The sequence below is a fragment of the Loxodonta africana genome, chromosome 11, assembly GCF_030014295.1.
Source record: "Loxodonta africana isolate mLoxAfr1 chromosome 11, mLoxAfr1.hap2, whole genome shotgun sequence".
Taxonomy (NCBI): domain Eukaryota; kingdom Metazoa; phylum Chordata; class Mammalia; order Proboscidea; family Elephantidae; genus Loxodonta; species Loxodonta africana.
Window position 1 is genome coordinate 34,026,392 of NC_087352.1, and position 20,441 is coordinate 34,046,832.

The 20,441-nt window shown below is 44.6% G+C and overlaps 1 protein-coding gene across 2 annotated transcripts; it reads right to left on the reverse strand.

Annotated features, from left to right (window-relative positions):
- Positions 1-521: 521 nt before the first annotated feature.
- On the reverse strand, positions 522-18,116 carry CNDP1 (carnosine dipeptidase 1). Of its 2 annotated transcripts, XM_064294403.1 has the most exons (11): positions 17,997-18,116; positions 15,033-15,182; positions 14,214-14,376; positions 13,384-13,472; positions 9,100-9,300; positions 8,028-8,112; positions 6,332-6,492; positions 4,265-4,429; positions 2,911-3,052; positions 1,049-1,196; positions 522-588 (listed from the first exon to the last, which is right to left on the reverse strand). In XM_064294403.1, exons 1-11 carry the CDS (start codon positions 18,078-18,080, stop codon positions 522-524), a joined length of 1,455 nt encoding a protein of 484 aa, XP_064150473.1. In that variant the 5' UTR covers positions 18,081-18,116. The 2 variants fall into 2 exon arrangements, with proteins under 2 accessions (XP_064150473.1, XP_064150472.1); XM_064294402.1 differs by lacking the exon at positions 17,997-18,116 and having other exon boundaries at positions 15,033-16,102.
- Between the last annotated feature and the right edge of the window lie 2,325 nt (positions 18,117-20,441).

A 20,441-nucleotide genomic window follows, 5' to 3' on the forward strand; every position in this document is an offset into this window, starting at 1 on the left:
TACCCTCCATAATATAGGTGTGCCTCATCCAATCAGTTCAATGTCTAAAGAGCAAAAAACTGATATTTCCCAAGTGAGAAAAATTCTGCCTCAAGACTGTAACATAGACATCCTAACGGAGTTTCCAGCCTGTGCCTCACCTGCAGATTTTAGACTTTAGCCCACCCAAACACATAAACCAACTCCTTAAAATCTGCCTGTATGTATCTATGTATCTGTCTATATATCTGTGTATCTATCTATCTATCCATCCATCTATCAGTCTATCTCTTATTGGTTCAGCTTCTCTAGAGAACCCTAAGACAGTGTGCAAAAGGACACATTAAAACATTTCCAATGTCTTACTTTTGAAATATTTTATTATTAGTCCAAGTGTCCCAAGACATTTTAAGCAGGAGGTAGGGGAGGAGGCATAATTTACTGAGAGACAATACTTTAGGTCTTCAGCTTCTATCCCTACCCAGGGATATGGGAGGGGGGTTTGTCAGTGAGGCAGATCTGAGCTGGAGTTTCCATCATTATTAATGCAGTTTAGCCATCTCTAGGAAAAAGGCAGCGAATAATTTGGATCCCTCTATGTAGTTCCACCTAACACAAGAAAAAAGGAAAGGAAATTTTGTTATCTCCGATCAAATGAAGGAAAAAACTTAGTCTTTCATTTAAAGAGAAATATTTGGTATTATAAATTTAAAGTGTTGAATATACTATTCTGAGATCTGAGTCTGAAAGGCACTTGGTAAGTTCAGTGTGAAAATAGCATTGTCATTGAAAGAATGGGTTCAGTCCTGAACCATCAAATTTTTAAAAATCACTTTTACTCAGTCTCTTTATTATCAGCATAACAAGGCTATCAGAGCCCAATGTTTCTTTGGTTCTCACTAGTCTGGGAAGTTGAGATTTGATAATCTGCCAAGAATATACATATCGAACGTTCCTAAATATCCTTTAAGATAACACTTCCATGCCTACCTCAACTGAAGGGGAGTCGCCAAGGTGGCAACCCTGGAGTTTGTGCAGTGAGGGGCTAGCCCCCGAGGGATCAGCTAACCTGTTGATTTTCTCATTCTGAGAGTGTTCTCCATCATCAACGGCTCCCAGTGGAAGCATCATCACACTCTTCTGGATGATATCCTGAAATATTTTTGCAATGGGAATGGTTGATCCATCCCGGATCATATCTGGTTCTGTTCCAAATACTGAAACACAGGGAAGGAAGGCATCAGAAGAGAACAGAGACAAGATGACCTGGTAATATCCTCAAGGGTAGTGTTTGCTCTTTCTTTCATCATCTTTCTTTTTCTTTGTCTCTTTTTAACCATTAGAGTAACACCTGGCGTAGGTAAGCTCCTTGACATCATGCAATTTCTATCCTCAAAAGTCAAAAGAATCAAGGAAAAGAATTGTGGTTGCCTTCTTTATGATTACCTACTTTAAAAACATTTAATAAAATTTTTATTTTGGGCTTACAGAAAAGTTTCAAAAATAGCACAAAGCCGGTCCCCTTCTCTTCCTTACTCTGCTCTCTCTAATGTTAATATCCTATTAACCATTGTACAGTTATCAAGAATGGGCCATTAACACTGGTACCGTATTATTAACTAAATTCCAGGCCTTATTTCAATTTTTCTATAAATGTCCTTTTCCCAGTCCAGGATCCAACCCAGAGTCCCGTCTTGCATTCTGTCATTACTTCTCCTAAGGCCTTCCATGGCTGTGACACTCTGGAATATGACTGATCAGAAACTAGGAGAGGCATGGAGCAGTTACTCTCAGAGCCCTCAGAAGCAGTGACAGGTGACCCAATAAGCAAGATACACACAGGCGTACTTGTGCTTACTTACTAATCTGTAGTACATAATGTCACTTGTTTTTCACCACATCAATGATGAGCCGAAACCCGTGTGAAATTGTTCACTACAGATTAGTAAGTAAGCACAAGTAAGCCCTTGCAAACCTTGCTTACTGTAAGCCTGTGCATACCTTGCTTACTGGTTAATCCACCCCTGCTCAGAAGAAATCAACATGGCCAACACCCTGATTTGGACTGCTAAGCTCTAGAACTGTGACACAATAATGACCCACTTTGTGATATTTTGTCATGGCTGCCCTAGGAAACTAAGACACCCACCTACCATCTGAAAACTCCCCCTTGTTTAGGGGAAGACCCCATGTTACAATTCTTGGCAGAGTCCCCTCCTGCTGCAAAAGCCAAGGAGGCAGGAATCCTTCTCCCTGCTCCTGGCAGCCAGGGCCCAGGCACAGGTCCACAGATAAGCCAACAATGTAGTCCTGCCCGGGAGGTGACACAAAGTCAGAAAGAAACTCTTCACGGTGAGAACAATGCATTTATAGGCTAGGTGCCTTGATTTCTTCCTGTGTAAAATGAGGATGTCTGTGGGGATAGCCCTGGTGGCATAGTGGTTAAGAGCTATGGCTGCTAACCAAAAGATTGGCAGATCACATCTACCAGCCCCTACAGGAAAATCCTATAGGGCAGCTCTGTTCTGTCCTATAGGGTTGCTATTAGTCAGAATTGACTCGATGGCAACTGGTTTGGTTTTTGGTTTTTTGAGTGGGGATAATGGATATAAAGGGCCCTGCACATAGCTTGTACTCAGGAATAGAACCCATATGAAAAGAAGAATCAATAAGTTTTAAACTGTCTGCTCTATCCACTGTCCACCAGACACCAGCCATTGGTTCCACTGTAAACTGGTCAATCAAAATATGTTAAAATCCCACTGAATTTCTGTTTATGGTGATGGTAAATTTAACAACGGATAACGGAGAAGATTGCACAACATGATTAACGTAAACTGATGCCACTAAGTTATACATGTGAAAAAGGTTGACTTGGCAAATGTTGTATTGTACATATTTTTATAATTATAAAAAATCTTAAGATCCCACCGTTTCTGATTGCTCTTTTTGCTGCCAGATACTGATTATCTTTAATATTTGCGATCCACGGGTGTATCCCTAGCACCATAGAAATAGCCATCTGGTTAGAACTGTTTCTTTTGGAGAAGATATCTTCAAGATGCTGCTTCACCTAAAAGGTAACATTTTCAAAAGAAAGAGAGAATTTCAAGTTACTCTCTCATAACAACAAATATACAGTAATCTTTCATCAAGAAACTGATAGACCCTGATGGAGCAGGAGAACAGTGGGATGCAGATCTCAAATTCTCATAAAAAGACCAGGCTTAATGGTCTGACTGAGACTAGAGGGCCCTGGAGGTTATAGTCCCCAGACCCTATGTTAGCCCAAGACAGGAACCTTTCCCAAAGCCAACTCTTCAGACAGGGATTGAACTGGACTATAAGATAGATAATGATACTGGTGAGGAGTGAGCTTCTTGGATCAATTAGACACATGAGACTATGTGGGCAGTTTCTGTCTGGAGGTGAAACGAGAAGGAAGAGGGGTTCAGGAGCTGGTTGAATGGACGTGGGGAATACAGCGAGCAGAGGAGGACTGTGCTGTCTTATTTAGGGGAGAGCAGCTAGGAGTACATAGCAAGGTGTGTATAACTTTTTGTATGAGAGACTGACTTGATCTGTAAACTTTCACTTAAAGCACAATTAATTAATTAATTAATTAATAAAAAAAAAAACTGATGGAAATCCCAACCGGACCAATTCAAGTGTTAAGGATTTTACCTTCATTCTGCCAGAGAGCGTTGCACCACATGAGCCTGATATTCGAAAGGCAGCAAAAGTGGATAATAAGAGTGAGAAGGGGTGGGGTGAGAGGGGGCGACAGGATATTCCCTTAGCTCCTTCACTCAGAGTCCACTTTCTGCTAAACTTACTTGAGGTACACTGATGATAGGTTGATAATTTAGATATATAACTCCTTCCAGATACCATTTTCATTAAAATGGCTGAGTCCAAAGCGGTGATAACGAACATTCTGGTAAAAGGAATGACTGGGGCTGAGACTTTTCTGGCTCCAGCCAACTGTGGGGGGGGCACCCGCTCCATCTATGCATAACCAGTCTTGCCTTTACATCTACTGTTTAGTTCAAAACAATTTCCCATCACTTCAATTTCCAATGGCTACTGATCTGACTACTGTAATTCCAGGTAATTGAGGAAAGATGTTCTTACTGAACAGAAATACTGGTGTGTTGACTTTTATTCCAGTCCTTGTGTATTGAAAAAACCATACTTCAGTGCTCACAAATGAAGTGCTCCCTAAATTGTGATGTGTGGTACTCAGAAACGTGCAGCTAGGTGAGTGACAGTGGACATGTGTTACCTGTTTCTCCACCACAGATGCATTCATGTGAGGGACCAGACGGATGGAAAACTTTCCTATGACTCGACCAGGTATGACCGTTTTGGCTCCAGGCTCATCAAATGCACCCTCAATCCCATGAATAGAAAGAGATGGATACCTCCACAGATGCATTAGAATTTCCTCCTAAATTAAGAAAAATTTCCAAGGAATACTTCATTAAAGTTAAATGTGTCTTAGTCATCTAGTGCAGCTATAACAGAAGTACTACAAGTGGATGGCTTTCACAAGCAGGAATTTATTTTATTACAGTTTAGGAAACTAGATGTCTGAATTCAGGGTGCCAACTCTAGGGGAGGGCTTCCTCTGTCTGTCAGCTCTGAGGAAAGGTCCTTGTCTCTTCAGCTTCTCTTTCCTGGTTCCTTGGAATTCTCCATGTGATTTGGCATCTATGTTTCCCCATCTCAGTTTGCTTAATCTGCTCATTTTATGGTTTGTAGGAGATTAACTCAAGACACACCCTACAATAATCCTGCCCCATTAACATAACAAAGACAACCCATTCCCAAATGGGATTATAACCACAGGCATAGAAGCTAGAATTTTAAAAAACCTAACCTATTGCTGTCAAGTCAATTCCAACTCATAGCGACCCTATAGAACAGAGTAGAACTGGCCCATAGGGTTTCCAAGGAGCACCCGGCGGATTCAAACAGTTGACCTTTTGGTTAGCAGCTGTAGCACACTGTAGCTCTTAACCACTGTGCCACCAGAGTTTCCACACATATTTTGGGGGGATACAATTCAATCCATAACAAATGGCATTGCTTGTATCACTGGTTTCTGTACACCTGTGGCAACTTTCATGACAAGTTCATTATCCTATGACTCAGATGTGCCTGGCTGAGTGACAGAAATGTGGACCACTCCCCCAGGACATGAGCATGGGACAGTCCTCAGCCGGCTTGCTCTGCCCAAGCCCCTCACTGTCAATGAAGTCCCTCTTTGTCCAAGATCTGTAGTTTGCACTTATATTGGGCAAAGGGGCCCTTTCAGAAACATGGGTTTTGATTAGGAATTTCTATCCCTGATTATCGCAACAATAACTTGTGTATTAAATGCCTTTTATTATTTGGTAGCCTTCAAAGAAACTCTTTGGACGTTTGAACCTGCTTTCTTTCATGTGATGGCCATCAAAGAGTACGCTGGAGGGAAGAGAGGGTTCATCGTTGCAAACTTCACCACTTCTTTTCAGTATGACTTCCTCTCTTAGCATCTCCCCCAGGAACCAGTATAGCTACCAAACACCAGGGAAGAAAAGCATTAAAAAGGAGGAGGAAAAGAAGTAGGAGAAGAGGGGAAAAAATCTAAATTTGCCCAGTAATGAAGCTCCCAAACAAAAAAAACCAGTTGCTGTGGAGTCAATTCTGACTCAAGACAACTCCACGTATGTCAGAATAGAACTGTGCTCCACAGCGTTTTCATGGCTGGGACCTTTTGGAAGTAGATGGCCAGGCCTTTCTTCCGAAGCATCTCTGAGCGGAGTCCAACCTCCATGCTTTGGGTTAGTAGTTGAACTCTTAAGTGTATGAATCACCCAAGGCCTCTATGAAGCTGCAACTTGGTTGTAAATTAAACACCTTATGACAAGAGCTTCTGGCTCTGGGTTCACTTACTACATCAAGGCAGTGATGCAGTCACTTACAGATCAACCCCTAGTGCTCCTGGTTTCATCTAGAAAAATGAATGTTAGAGGTCTTGGAGCTGGACTCTTCTCAGTCATTAAATGTTCAGGAGTCCCAGTTCACTGGCTAAAGGCAGATGTAGATCTGGTCCTCTAAGCAGCTTTGAAGGAGATGCATGAAGGACTGCCCAGCAGGCAGGCCTGAGGCTTTGCCAGCAGACCCCAGAAGGGAATGGTTGAAGGAGGCCACAGGCAGAAAGTGGCCCTGAAAGCCAGCGTCTGGCTGGGACTCAACATCTCTTCTAAGACGCTCAGATTAGCACTGACAAAAAATCAGGCACTGGAAAGATGTGATTTATTATTGCCATACCTCTTCTGAATTATCCATCAACTTGTGACCATACCTTGGTGTCAAACAGAAATTTCTTGACTTGGGTGCTATTCTGGTACTCTCTGAGGTCCAGATCAATGGCCGCGTACATTTTTTTCTCCTCTTCTGTGACTGGAGCCACCTTGTCATAGATTCCCGGGATCAGAATGTGACCAGACGAATCGACAAGGCTACCTGCAAGACACCCAGAGAAGAAGAGGAAGGGCCAGGGGCTTCTCCATCATAACCCAGTGTGACAGCAAGTTCCCACAGGTGCTCAGCCCTGTTTCCTTATGTATTTGTAAGAGCATAATTCAGAAATCATTGTTATGGGTTGATTAGTTGATTCATTTGGAAAACTAAAGATTGTCAAACAGGGTGCTTTTCACCCCCATCTCTGACCCTGATCTGCCTCGCCTTAACAGAGCAGCATACATGTGTGGGCCAAATGGAATTAATTCCATGCTCAGCTGAAGCCACACATTCCAAAAAGACAGCACGCAGTGATCACGCTCTGGGGAAATCAAAAGTTCCATGATGCAATCTCAGGGGAAGAGAAAAATCACTTCAAGAAAAGAGAAAATCAACCTTTTTTTTCCCCTAAAATATTAAGTTTCATGCTATCTTTTGGAAACCACCAAAATACTTTAAAGGAAAATGGGTTGTTGTATTGCCTGAAATTGTCAAGCCTAGGAAATATTGTCCAAGAGTTGTACTTTAGAAAAACTAGAAGCCCATAGCCTGAATATATATATTCATTATTTTTAGAATTCATATATAATGAATTTATATATATAATATATTTCTATTTAATTGAAACTTTATTTTCATTATTTAAACTATATAAATATAATTAATAACATGCAATTTGTTTATATTTAATGGGACAATGATGGAGCAGGAAGCTCTACCACCAAGGACAGAGCTGAAGACCATGAGGCAGCTCCCAGCAGCTCTGCCAAGTGGGCAAGCAGAGCTTGAGTCCAAGGCCAGGAGATGCTAGTGGGGCTGGGGCAGACCTGTGTCAACTGGGAGAAAGAAAAGACTTTCTCAAACTGAGGAGCCCGGGTGGTGAGTTGTTAAGAGCTATGGCTGCTAACCAAAAGGTCAGCAGTGTGAATCCACCAGGTGCCCCTTGGAAACTCTATGGGGCACTTCTACTCTGTCCTATAGGGTCACTATGAGTCATAATCAACTCTATGACAACTGGTTTGTTTTTTTTTTAGTGGTGCAATCTTTAAGAGCTACCCAAATATTGGCCAACTCAAATTCAGTAGTCACTCCTTGGAAACCCTCTGAGGCAGTTCTACTCTGTCTTATAGGGTTGCTATGAGCTGGAATCCACTCAGTGGTTGTGAGTTTTGGTTCTCAAATTGACCCCCACGGAGTGCTGCTTTTTGGTGATTTGTCTGCCCAGAAGGGACATGTTTTAAAATTTTCACAAAGGTGCCCTATATGCTAGGTGGGGCAGGTCCAGGCAGTGTGAGGTCTGAGCTTATATCATGTGAAAGCCTCTTTTTAAAAAGAGTACCAACTTAAGCATGTCACATTGCTATTGTCAGAGGCCAAAGCTTATTAGTGGTTACCAAGGTGAAAAGGAGTACGGTTTATCTTCTATTGGACTGTTCCTCAGAGCTGGTTTGGAAACCAAGGGAAGAGATACACCCTGAGTCAAATAAAACTAATTGTCTGTTGCCTCGTGTAAACAGTGAAATGAGAAAAGACATTACCAAGAAGAGCAACCAAATCCGCCATTGGCTCATTAAGAATGCCACCAAAGGTTCCTGAGTGGAAATCCTGGTCTCTACACTTCACCTGCAGAGACAGAGAGAACAGTCATGCTCACTGCCTTCGCGCCTCTACAGCAGCTTTCCGCGTGGTGGAAGGCAGGGCCAGACTGTGTTGGTGATGACCCCAGACCTGAGTCAGACGATGTGGAGTCTCTACGCTACCCACCCCCCTGCCCCATTTTTTCACTGTTCACTGTCTCCTGAATCCCCTAGAAGTGGCTTCATTCCCCCACTATTCCATTAACACCATCTTATCCAAGACCACTAGGATCCCCCGGCCAAATCACTAATGCTTATACAGTTGTCTTCCTCTTGGCTTCACCCCATACTGTCGACCACCCTCCTTCTGGAAAATTTCTCCTCCCTTACTTGTAAGAAACTTTGTCCCTAATTCTTTTCTTACCTGCAGGACAGTTCTATTTATTATGTCTCTATTAATAACTTCTTCTGCTCCTCCTACCACTGCAGCTTGATCTTTGGCTCTTCCTTTCTCTCTTAAATGTTCATCCATATAGATCTGATCTTTTACCTAAATTTTGGTTGATTCCAGAACATTCCACTTGGGTGTGCTTCCAGTACGTCAAATTTCAGTAGATCTAGAACTGAACTCAGTGCCTTTCCCCACAATTACTTCCCGCCAGCTTACCCATTTGCCAAACACGAAGGGATCCCAGTCTGTCTTAGTTATCTATGCTGCTATAACAGAAATTCTGGTTAGCGGTAGAGTGCATTAACTGTTTGCACCTCAGGGACTCCTGTGAGTCACAATTCCCTCTGAATCCTCAGTCTAGAAAAATGCACATAGGCACACACCCGTAAAGTTTCAGAGGGCTTGTGAACTCTCTCACCACTCCCCAAGACCCTTCTTTGCCCCTCAGGCTGTGTAGCGCAGGTTAAGGGCTCTGCTCCCAGAAAATCTTTTTCCCTTCTTTCTAAGATCCCAGAATGGTCTCCTTGCTCCTGATCGAAAACCAAAACTCCCTCTCTCCCTGCCACAGTGGCGTGCAAATACCTCCACTGTGAAGTAGCTGTTTCCACGGGTTCCATAGGTGAGTGCTGGCTTCTTCCTGCTAATCCACAGATTGTCAGAAATCACGATGTAGTCCACACTGGAGAAGAAACGGTGCTTTTCTCTTCTGACAACTTCCTCCAGCGCAACAGAACCAGCTTCTTCCATCCCTTCGATGATGAACTTAACATTCACCGGGAGGTCCTGAGTTTAACAATGGAACAAATCATTTTCCCAACAAACTGCCCCGCTTGCCCAGTCACCTTTTAAAAACCCGGGATTTGTTTGTGTTTAACATATTGTTGTTAGCTGCTCATGCACACAGATTGCCAGGCCTTTCTTCCTAGTCTGTCTTAGGAAGTTGCACTGAAACCTGTTCGTCATCATAGCAACACACAAGCCTCCACAGAAAGATGGGCAGTGGCTGCGCATGAAGTGCATTGGCTGGAATTGGACTGGGTCTCTTACATGGAAGGTGAGAATTCTACCACCCAACTACTCATTCCCCTGTATTTAACATAACCCGTTAACCCATTGCCGTAGGACCCAGTAGAGCTGCCCCATTGGGTTTCCAAGGCTGTAATCTTTACGGAAGCAGACTGCCACATCTTTCTCCCAAGGAGCACCTGGTGGGTTCAAACAGCTGACCTGTTGGTCAGCAGCTGAGCATTTAACCACTGTGCCACCAGGACTTGTATTTAACATATATACATTAAATTATTACATACAGTTAAGGGATGGATTATTTGCGTCCCCAATAGCTCTGTGTAGAGCAGTGGAGTTTTACCTACGATTACAAAGAAGAATTCAGGTGAAGCCCTGGCATGCACACTCCTGTAGGGTCCTCCCTGCTCATTGGTTTGATGTTGATAATAAAGAACTTGGGGAAGAAATTCCTAAGGAAATAGCAACATCTGCACAATAGAGCTCTGCTGTGCTTCTGTAGAATATAACATTTTCCTCTTCCTCCCCAAAAGAATTTTTTCAAGAAAGGTTACTCATCTACAATTTGCTTCTCTGTCCTCATAATTCTGAGCATTATAAATGAGAACCTCTTCCTTTGAAAGATGGTCTGATGTTTAAGCCCCAGGAAAATTTTTATTTCAAGTGTCTGTTATTTCTCAACTATGATTTCAATGTGCCTTTTAACGTACTGAAAGGCTTTGATCTTGCAGCAAAATGGAACTAGGGCTTTTCTCTGGTTAATATTAGAGCGTGGGATAACTCCTTTAAAATTTTTACAATGTGCCATTTCCTCTTTTTGGTTTTGATCTTTTTGTATCTTTATTATTTATAACTTCATGCCTTTGAGAACCACATGAAGAGATAAGGTGAAAGTCTTATCCCAGAACCGCAGGAGAAATCTAGAAGGAATCAGCTGCAGATGACCCCTATATACAAACATGCCAATTAGTTCTAGTGAGTGGATGATCTTGTCAAGAATTATTACAGGCAAGACAACACACAGTACAGGAGAGGTCAGCACAACTGGACTAAACCAAAAGGAAAGAAGTTTCCTGAATAAACTGAATGCTTCAAAGGCCAGTGTAGCAGGGACGGGGGTCTGGTGACCATGGTTTCAGGGGACATCTAGGCCAATTGGCATAATAAAATCTATTAAGAAAACATTCTGCATCCCACTTTGGTGAGTGGTCTCTGGGGTCTTAAACACTAGCAAGCAGGCATCTAAGGTGCATCAATTGGTCTCGAGCCACCTGGAGCAAAGGAGAATGAAGAACACCAAAGACACAAGGTAATTTTGAGCACAAGAGACAGAAAGGGCCTTGTAAATCAGAGACTACATCAGCCTGAGACCAGAAGAACTAGATGGTGCCCGGCTACAATCAATGACTGCCTGACAGGGAATACAACAGAGAATCCCTGAAGGAGCAGGAGAGCAGTGGGATGCAGATCTCAAAATCTCGTAAAAAGACCTGACTTAATGGTCTGACTGAGGCTGGAAGGTCCCCAGAGGTCACGGTCCCCAGACCTTCTGTTAGCCCAAGACTAGAACCATTCCCAAAGCCAACTCTTCAGATAGGGATTGGACTGGACTATAAGTTAGAAAACGATACTGGTGAGGGATGAGCTTCTTGGCAGATCCTGGCTGGAGGGGAGATGAGAAAGCGGAGGGGGACAGAAGCTGGCTGAATGGACACAGGGAATACAGGGTGGAGAGAAGGAGTGTGCTGTCTCAGGGGGAGAGCAACTAGGAGTATGTAGCAAGGTGTATATAATTTTTATGTGAGAGACTGACTTGATTTGTTAACTTTCATTTAAAGCACAATAAAAATAAAAATTAAAAAAAAAGAACACAGACACAATGAGGATTAGAAAAGAAGGGGCCTTTGGTCATTCAGTTGGATGAGGGTAATGATTCATTCAAATGTACCACTTGCACTTCTATGTGTCTTAGGAAGTCACGCTAAAGTCCTGAAATCTTGAAATATTTGAAAGCTTTTTAAACAAAACAAACAAAAAACATTGCTGTTGAGTCAATTCCAACTCATAGCAACCCTATAGGACAGGGTAGAACTACCCCCATAGACTTTTCAAGGCTGTAATCTTTACAGGGAGCCCTGGTGGTGCAGGGGTTAACAGCTCAGCTGTTAACCAAAAGGTCAGCGTTAGAATCTACCAGCCACTCCTTGGAAACCCTGTGGGCCAGTTCTACTCTGTCCTGTAGGGTCGCTGTGAGCCAGAACCCACCCGATGGCAATGGGTTTTTTGGGTTTTAATCTTTATGGAAGCAGATTGCCACGCCTTTCTTCTTTGAGGAGCAGCTGGTGGGTTTGAACCACTTAGCAGCTGAGCACTTAACCACTGTCCCACCAGGGTCTGTGAAAGCTCCTTATTAACATTTAACTAACAAATAATTGCTGAGAAGTGTTGGAAGTCCTAAGAATTTTCTGCAAATCATGTTGAATAAAATACAAACCAATAGCTACTAAGTGTTGGAGGAGGCAGCTGGTGTTCAGCTTCAGTTCTCTTCCTTAATACCTGGGTGACCTGGGACAAGCATGTCACCTGGCGGGAGCTCATTTCTTTATCTGTGAAGCACGGGTATTAATACTTGCTCTGCCCCTTAGCAAGAGAGTCCAGTGGGGTAAACAAGGCAAGAAGAAAGGAAAGGAGGGAAGGAAGAAGGAAGGAGAGACCGACATTCATTAAGGACCTAGTATTCTATTTGAGTACCTTGACATATATGACTTTACTTAATCCCTTCAGCAAGGCTGTGAGGTAATGATTATTCCTAGTTCACAGATAAGGAAAATGAGTCTCAGAGAGATTAACTGGCTTGTCCCAGGGCAGCAAATATTTCTTAAGTTTTGTTTGTAATTATGTGACTTTTGGATTTGAAATGGAAAAAAAAAAAAAAGCAGATTTTGGCTTTTATGTAGTTTATATAGGAACTTTCTTATAAAGGTTGCTTTCTTCCCCTTGTGAAAAAAAGAAAGAGGGAGAAGGTTGGAGATAGGAAGGGTGGGAGAAAGAGGGATCGAGAGAGAGAAAAGGGGGCGAGGGAGGAAAGAGAGAGAGGAACCAGGGCCCTGTTAAATACTCAGGGTTTATTGAGTGCTCATGCATAAGAAGATAACTTCGCAATGGTCAACAAGACTCAGCCAGAAAAATGTTCTGATTTTTTGAAATTTGTCCTTCTAAATGAGATAAAGCAGTTGAGTCAAGACTAGTCAAATACCCTCTCCTCTGCTTATGTCTCCAGAGAAAACAGACTGATGAAGGATTCCCAGGACAGGGGGAGGGGAGTGCACATGGATGTCTTCTGACTTTAAATCCCATTGCACCAAGATGCGGTGTGGGTATGCCTGGTCCCCAGAGCCTCCTCCAGGAGCAGGACATCGGGGAGAGTGTTTGATCTGTGGTTGGTGCCATTTTCCTATTTGTCTAAAAGATAAAAAAAAAAAAAAAAAAGCTAAGCCCCAGCAGATGGTAACTTAGCCACAGACTCATGATAGTTTTGCTTCGTTTTCTTTGTAATGTGGTTAACGGTTCAGGACCCAGACCTTTGTTTGGGTGCCATCTCTGCCACTTACTAGCAGGGCCTCTTTAAGCAAGTTCCTTAACCTTCCCAAGCTTCACTCTCCTGGTCTGTAGAACAGATGTAATTATAATACCACCTAAAAGACTGCTAGGAGGAGCAAATGTCATAACTCAGCTTAAAACTGGGACCACAGTAAGCAACTCAAAGCACCTTTTCATCATCTTCCTCGCCATCACCACCACCATCTCCTTCATCCTCTCTCCCAAACACAGCTGGCTGCCTACCTGCTTCAGGGCTCTGAAAGTGCTCACTGCATTGATCCAAGCTAGAACAGGGCCTTTGTTGTCTGTTGCTCCTCGTCCGTAAAGTTTTCCTTTAAAAATGGGAAGAATTTTCAGAAGAGCATTGATAAGCTTCACCAGGTTGAGTGTGTTAAAAACAGAGTCGTGTTAGGCGTTATCATTTTAACAATGCTTTATTTTTCCAGTCACAAATCTTGCTCTGGGATTGCAAAGTATGACTTCTTGTGTACAAATAGTGTTGCTGTCAGCTAATAGAGATAATTTGAAACACGCGGGCCCTTTGGCCTTCACTGTAATTAGCTATTTTGTCCAAGTTCACTGAAAGGGATCTGAGGATCTACTGCAGAACGTCATGTAACATAGCCCCTCATTTTGAGATTTTACAATTAGCAGAACCCACCCAGTGCCGTCGAGTCGATTCCGACTCATAAAACAATTAGCAGAGGAAAGAAAAAAAGATGCGTATGTACCTCCAGTAACCTTTCATCCTTCTTCGGTTTCTTATAAAACATAAATGACCTTCAGTATTTTTAGTAAGGAAAATGCGTGGCCTAGAAGTCTCTCTTCCTCACAACCCAAGAACCCCCACCCTGGGGAGGAAACTCACCCAGGCCACACAATGGTTCTAGTTTCCTTCACAAGTGAAAGAAAATCAGCTTCATTGAGACAAGTGATAGACCCTGAGAACAGCATTTTTGTTTGTTCTTAATGACAGGGTAAGGCCTGGAGCCTGGGACCACGTCACATCTTAAATCTGACATGCCACCCCTTGTCCACAGAAGCACTGCTATGACATAGTGTCCTTCACTGACCGTCCACTTCCGTCAGCGTGTATGGGTCTGACAGCCACCCATCTTCCTTGTTGGCTGGCTGCACATCCAAGTGGCCATAAAAGCACACAGTGGGCTTCTTTGGGTCATTCCCCAGCTCAGCCAGGATGATGGGAGGAATTGGAAGACTCTGATCATCAGGAAACTGCAGAAGGAGAATGGGTCCCATGAGGGAACGCTCCTGTTCTTCCAGAAAGTTCAAAGGCCTGACATTAGGAGTCCTGTGTCTACTGCTGGGTCCATGTAGAGCCCACGTCATTTTTCTCAGCTTCTAGTTCTCTAAATAGGTACCATGAGGCATTTCAAATTAAGATCTAAATCACAGTAAGAAATCAAATATTTCCTTAAATGCACATGGACAAACAGTATACTTAACTGAACACGCTCTTCAATGAGAACTTAGATCTCAAGGAGCTTAAATTTGGTGGCTAAGATCCTGGAGCCACAGACCATTCTGAGACACAGCCACCCTAAAGCAAGTAGCATCAGTGTCAGATATAAGATTGTCACTGGTGATTGAATGGAAGCTCTGAACAATGAATCTTTGAGAGGACCCTTTGAGGAAGATGCATTTGAATTTAAGGGAAAGAGTAATTTTGGAGAGATGTGACAGATTAGTACAGAATATAACTACAGAAGGCAGGTCTTCCCATAAGAAGCTAACCTTAACTTATTTAGAATAAAGACTATGGGGGCATCTCCATTGAGGACAAGGGTCAGCCCCTATTGGCCACAACCAGAGCAAGGTGCCGCTGACCCCACCAGGAATGGCAACCAGTGGTCAGAGGGGCCCACTTGCACCTGCTGAGTGCCCATGTCCACGAAGTCCACACTGGCTCCCAGGCGCTGGAGCTTGTCTGCTGCCATGTCCATCATTTTCAGGATTTCTTGTCTGAGCCGAGGCACGGGTTGAACAGAGTCACTCTCCACAGCCACCCACTCCTTAAGTGTCTGTAGGAAAGGCAGCCTTGTGATTAGCATGAGAGAGGGAATGAACGACATGTCCTGCAGGATGGGAACCCACATCACCAGGATGCCACCATGCAGAGACATCAAATTTCCAAACGTTCTGCAGGCAATCGTGTCCTGGGTACAGAACTAGTAATCAATGTGGTATAAGTTACTCTCCCAGCCTCAGCTTCCTCATCTGCACCAGAAGCGTGATGCTCCTTAACTATGATATCCAGATTCTAGGAGACCAGAGATTTGTGACGATAATGAAGACAGCCAAGGCAGGCTGAGTGCAAGGTTGTTTCCCTTAAATTATCTGGGGTCCACCAGGCTTGCAAAGAAGAAGGGCAAGTGTCTCCCCCTTGTGTCTGATCACTTAGAACTAGAAGCCCCAGCCAAATAGCCCCAGTCTGTTCCCAAATGAAGACTTCGTTGTGTCTTCATTTGCTTCCCACAAGTCTGATTTACGTCCCCTGGCGGTCTCAGCCGGGTTGCCGGGCTCCCTGTGACCATCCTGGGCTTTCAGCCTTTGTGGTGGGCCCTCCACCCCTTCGAGCAGGTTGGTGATGCAGCCAAGGACTTGCTTAACTCAGGGCTGTGCAGGCAGACTCATCCCTAATCCTGGCTTTGCCTGCTCACTTGTATGTGCTTTTGAGCAAATTACTCAGCCTTTCCCAGTCCCAGCTTTCTCATCTGCACAAGGAGCGAGATGCTCCTTAAGTCGAGGGCTGGGTAAGGACCGAGCGTGGCTGGGTGAGGGCGGAGCGTGGCTGGGTAAGGACCGAGCGTGGCCACGTGCGGATAAGATGCAGCACAGAGCCTGCTGGTCACACTGAGTTGCGGGTAATAATCATCCACACTCCAGTACTGGCACCCGAGCTGCTTATCCTGGGACAGCCATGGTTTTGATGAATGACTGACCTTCCACTCTACCTCCTCACTTCTTTCCGTTTCATCTCTCTATCCTGGTGGTAGCACTTTTATAGGTATTTATTTAACCTGAAGACATAGTCCATTTTATTGATGTTGAAGGTTTTCCAAAGCCAGAATCTATGGAAATCAATCAAGTTCAAACAAACAAAAAAAAAAAACTAAAGCTGTTTCTTTCAAGTAGATTCCAACTAACAGTGATCCTATAAGACAGAGTAGAACTGCCCCATAGGGTTTCCAAGGAGCAGCTGGTGGATTTGAACTACCAACCTTTTGGTTAGCAGCCTGAGCTCTTAACTACTACACATTTGAGGAAGTCAGGAAGAAGAAATGTTTTGGCTGAAAGGCCAGAATCAGCGCACACAGTTTCTCTGCCACCTGCTCATTCCAGCCTTCATAGGATGCCCCAGTCGGGCTTCCAAAATCTGAGGCGTTTTTGTCTCATCAATATTTTCAGATGAGGAAGGAGTAAGTGAAGGTCATGCTCGGAACTGTGGTCAGCACAGTCAGCTTTGTTCCTTTAGCAAGATACACAACTGTTTGATGTCTAATTATGTAAGCAATACTATTGCTAAAATGGATCAATTATCCAATAAAAATTTATTGAGACTATGTGATAACACCCAGTGTGAGGTGCTCAGGATACAAAGTCCAGTGAGGGCTCTGGGTGCCAGGCTGGGGAGCACAGCAGCATCACAGAGGTGGGGGGAGGGACACCCTGTGAGCATTCAGAGTGCAGGCTTGGGACTGCAGCAGCTTCACAGATGTGAGTTGGGTGGGTTGGGGAAAACACCCCGTGAGTGCTCAGAGTGTAGCCTGGGGAGCGCAGCAGTATCACAGAGGTGGGGGGACAACCCGTAAGTGCTCAGAGTGCAGGTTGGGGAGTACAGCAGTGTCACAGAGGTGAGGATGGCCTGGGGGGACACCGAGTGTGTAGATACGTGGCAGGTGGCAGGGGAGCACAGGGCAGTGATGAAGTAGAGCTACCAGATAAGTGGGGTTCACATACTCCTGCTTCTCCTATACCCCCTCCTTTGTTGCTCCCCCGCCTTCTCTTCCCCTCTCTCTCACTCTATAGCCATAAGTATAGCCAGGAAATCCATTGCTGTGGAGTTGATTCCAACTCAGGGCGACCGGATGTGTGCAGAGTAGAACTGCTCCATGGGGTTTTCAAGGCTGTGACACTTTAGAAGCAGATCACCAGGTCTTTTTCTTTTTGAGGCACCTCTGGGTGGGTTTGAACCACCAACGTTGGTTAATAGTCAAGAGCTTGCCCATTTGCGCCCCCGCCCCCCCGCCAAGGACTCCAGACGCACACATAGACATAGATATATTTGTGTACCACACACAGGTACAGGTGGTAGAGATCGCCGTAAAGGTGGATTAGAAATGAAGCAGAGGATTAAGAGGAGGAGGGAAAGTGCAGGTTGCACACATACCACGAAGCAAACAGCTTTGACACTGAACTTTGCAGAAATCCCTAGCTCTCTAGCTCCATCTAGGTGTTCGGCGAGCCTAGAGCCAAGCTGTATTATGGAGAAGGCTTTATGGGGAAGGTGGAAGGGCCCCAGGAAGGGTTAGGACCCTCTGAGGCGAGAGCCCAGGGTCAGCATGAGCCCAGCGAATTTGTGGGTGCCTCTGCAAATGGACAGCCCTCAACAAGTGTCCCTGGAATGACAGAGCACGCCCTTTTTAGGAGGAATGGCTAAGAAGTGCTCTTACAGAAACCTACTGGGCATTTTCATTCAAATTCAATAGAGTCACAGACATCTTCAATGAAAATAAGTTGTCAGGCAAAAAATGCCTGACACCTCGCAGCAAATTATCACCTTGCCCAGCACCCAGAGGGCAGAGCCCACACAGGCTGTGCCTGGGCTCTCCTACCTGTACAAATTCATCCTGATGCAGATCGATGTGCTGGAAGACCTTCTCTAGCAGGCCAGAGGGCGGTGCCGGAGACGAGAACATTCCTCCCTCCAGCAGCAGCAACAAGGCGAGCACAGAGGAGGCCTATGGACAGTGGACCAGGGGGAGATCAAAATGCACAGCAGGCCTGGGGCGGGCAGCCCCGCGCACACCCAGGGAAGTGTCGTTCCCCGACCCAGCTCCACTTCCCCAAGGTGAGCAGCTGGACCCAAATAGCCAAAGGCGGTTGGCAGGGAAACGATGCACTTTTTGCCACATCTTTTCCGAAACACTTCATTTTGAAAACTTCACTTTCAAGGCTAAAACACTTTAATAAGGCAGAAAGCTAATAACAAGCACATCTTTAAACAATGCGATTCGTTTATTCCCAGGATACAGTCTTTTTCTATCCATCAACTCCCTGTAAAGCTAAGGCAGTGCTCTGCGTCCCAGGATCAAGGGCAATTTTAAGAGGGAAGTGTGAGCTAATAAACCTCTGTGTGTAACCTCTTTATTACAAAAAAACATTTTGTAAGGAATGCCTACAATCCTATGCAGTATAGTGAACTTTGTACTCACCGGCCTATGCAATTAGGGCACTGTCAAAAGAAAGAAAGGAAAGCAAGATTTATAAACCATACTGGATAGATAACACTGAAGGACTGGAAATAATTTTGCCCTGCTGGTCACACTCCAGCTGTCTTTGCTGGCTCCTCCTCCCTCTCTGGTCACTCTGTTTTCATCTCTAGGGGGTCTCTCCCTCCCTCTCCTCTAACATGGGACCTGGGCAAAGACCCCCTTCTTCCTCCCCTCATTCTTCCTGTGACCCCTTCCCAGTCCCCCCCTTCCCTGGCATGGCTATCACTTAGGCCAGCTCCAAGCTCTGCAGTCTTCAACGTCCATCTGCTTGAGGTAATTCTACCTGGAAACTGTCTGGCACCTGCAGGAAAGTGTACCTCCTGATCCCCCACAATCCTGTGGCAGGTTGTACAAGAGCCCCTCCACCATGGCAGCAGCAGGGACCCCCAAGCCCTGTTGGAATGGAGGCTGCTGGCCAAGACCCACAAATACGAGCATTCACCTGGAGGCCGAGCCCCTGCCCCAGCGACCTCTCCCCTCAGAACCCTTGGTCATCACTCAAAGTGGCCCCAGAGGACAGGTTAGGAAGAGGGGAAAAGGAGGAAAAGAGGGTAGGAAGAAGTGAGGGAGAGGGGGCTTGGGGCCTGTGGCCTCTGTGTAGACCAAGTTTAGGCTCCTGTCTCGAAAATCAACCTGCTGGTCCCAGGTGACTCACCTGTAAACCAAAAAAACAAACCCACTGCGGTGGATACTGACTCATCTTGACCCCATAGGGTTTCCAAGGCTGTAAATCTCTCTGGAAGCAGACTGCCACATCTTCCTCCCACAAAGCTGCTGGTGGGTTCAAATTGCCAACCTTTTGGTTAGCTGTCGATAGCTTTAACCACTGTACCACCAGGGCCAAATTCACCTGTGGCAGGAAGAAAGCAGGGAGGCTTCGGCACGAGGGGTGCCCATTTCAGATAACACATTCTGGTCCTTTTCGGTGTTTGGCTCTGAAATCTTATCCATGATGGTTTCGAATGTTTAAGCTATTTTGTATGATACAATTATGATTTGTTAATGTATACTTTTAAAAAACATTTTACTGTGGTAAAATATCGATAACAAAATTTGCCGTTTTAACCCTTTTTAAGTGTACAGCTCAGTGACGTGAATTACATTCACCGTGTTGTGCGACCATCACCGATACCTATTTCCGAAGTTTCATCATCCCAAACAGAAACTCAGTGTGCATCAAGCAATAGCTCCCTATTCCTCTCCCCACTCCTGCCCCTGGTAACATCTAATCTACTTCCTGCCTCTATGCATTTGCCTATTCCAGATATTTCATACTTCCGGTTGATTCCAACTCATAGTGACCCCATGTATGTCAGAATAGAACTGTGCTCCGTAAATTTTTCAAAATGGCTGATTTTTTAAAAATAGGTCACCAAGCCTGTCTACCGAGGTGCCTCTGGGTAGACTCAAACCTTCAGCCTTTCTATCTGTACCACCTAGGGACTCTTCACACCCACTAAAAGAGCTATAATCAAAAAGACCAATAATAACAAGTGTTGGCAAGGATGTGGAGAAATCAGAACACTTATACACTGCTGGAGTCCTGGTGGCGCAGTAATTAAGAGCTCAGCTGCTAACCAAAAGCTCAGTAGTTTGAATCCAACAGCTACTCCTTGGAAACCTTATAGGGCAGTTCTAGTCTGTCTTACAGGGTCACTATGAGTCAGAATCAACTGGACGGCGACAGGTTTTTTTTTAATATGCTGCTGGTGGGTCTATAAAATGGAGCAGCTGCTCTGGAAAACAGTCTGACAGTTTCATAGAGTTTCTCATAGAGTTACCCTA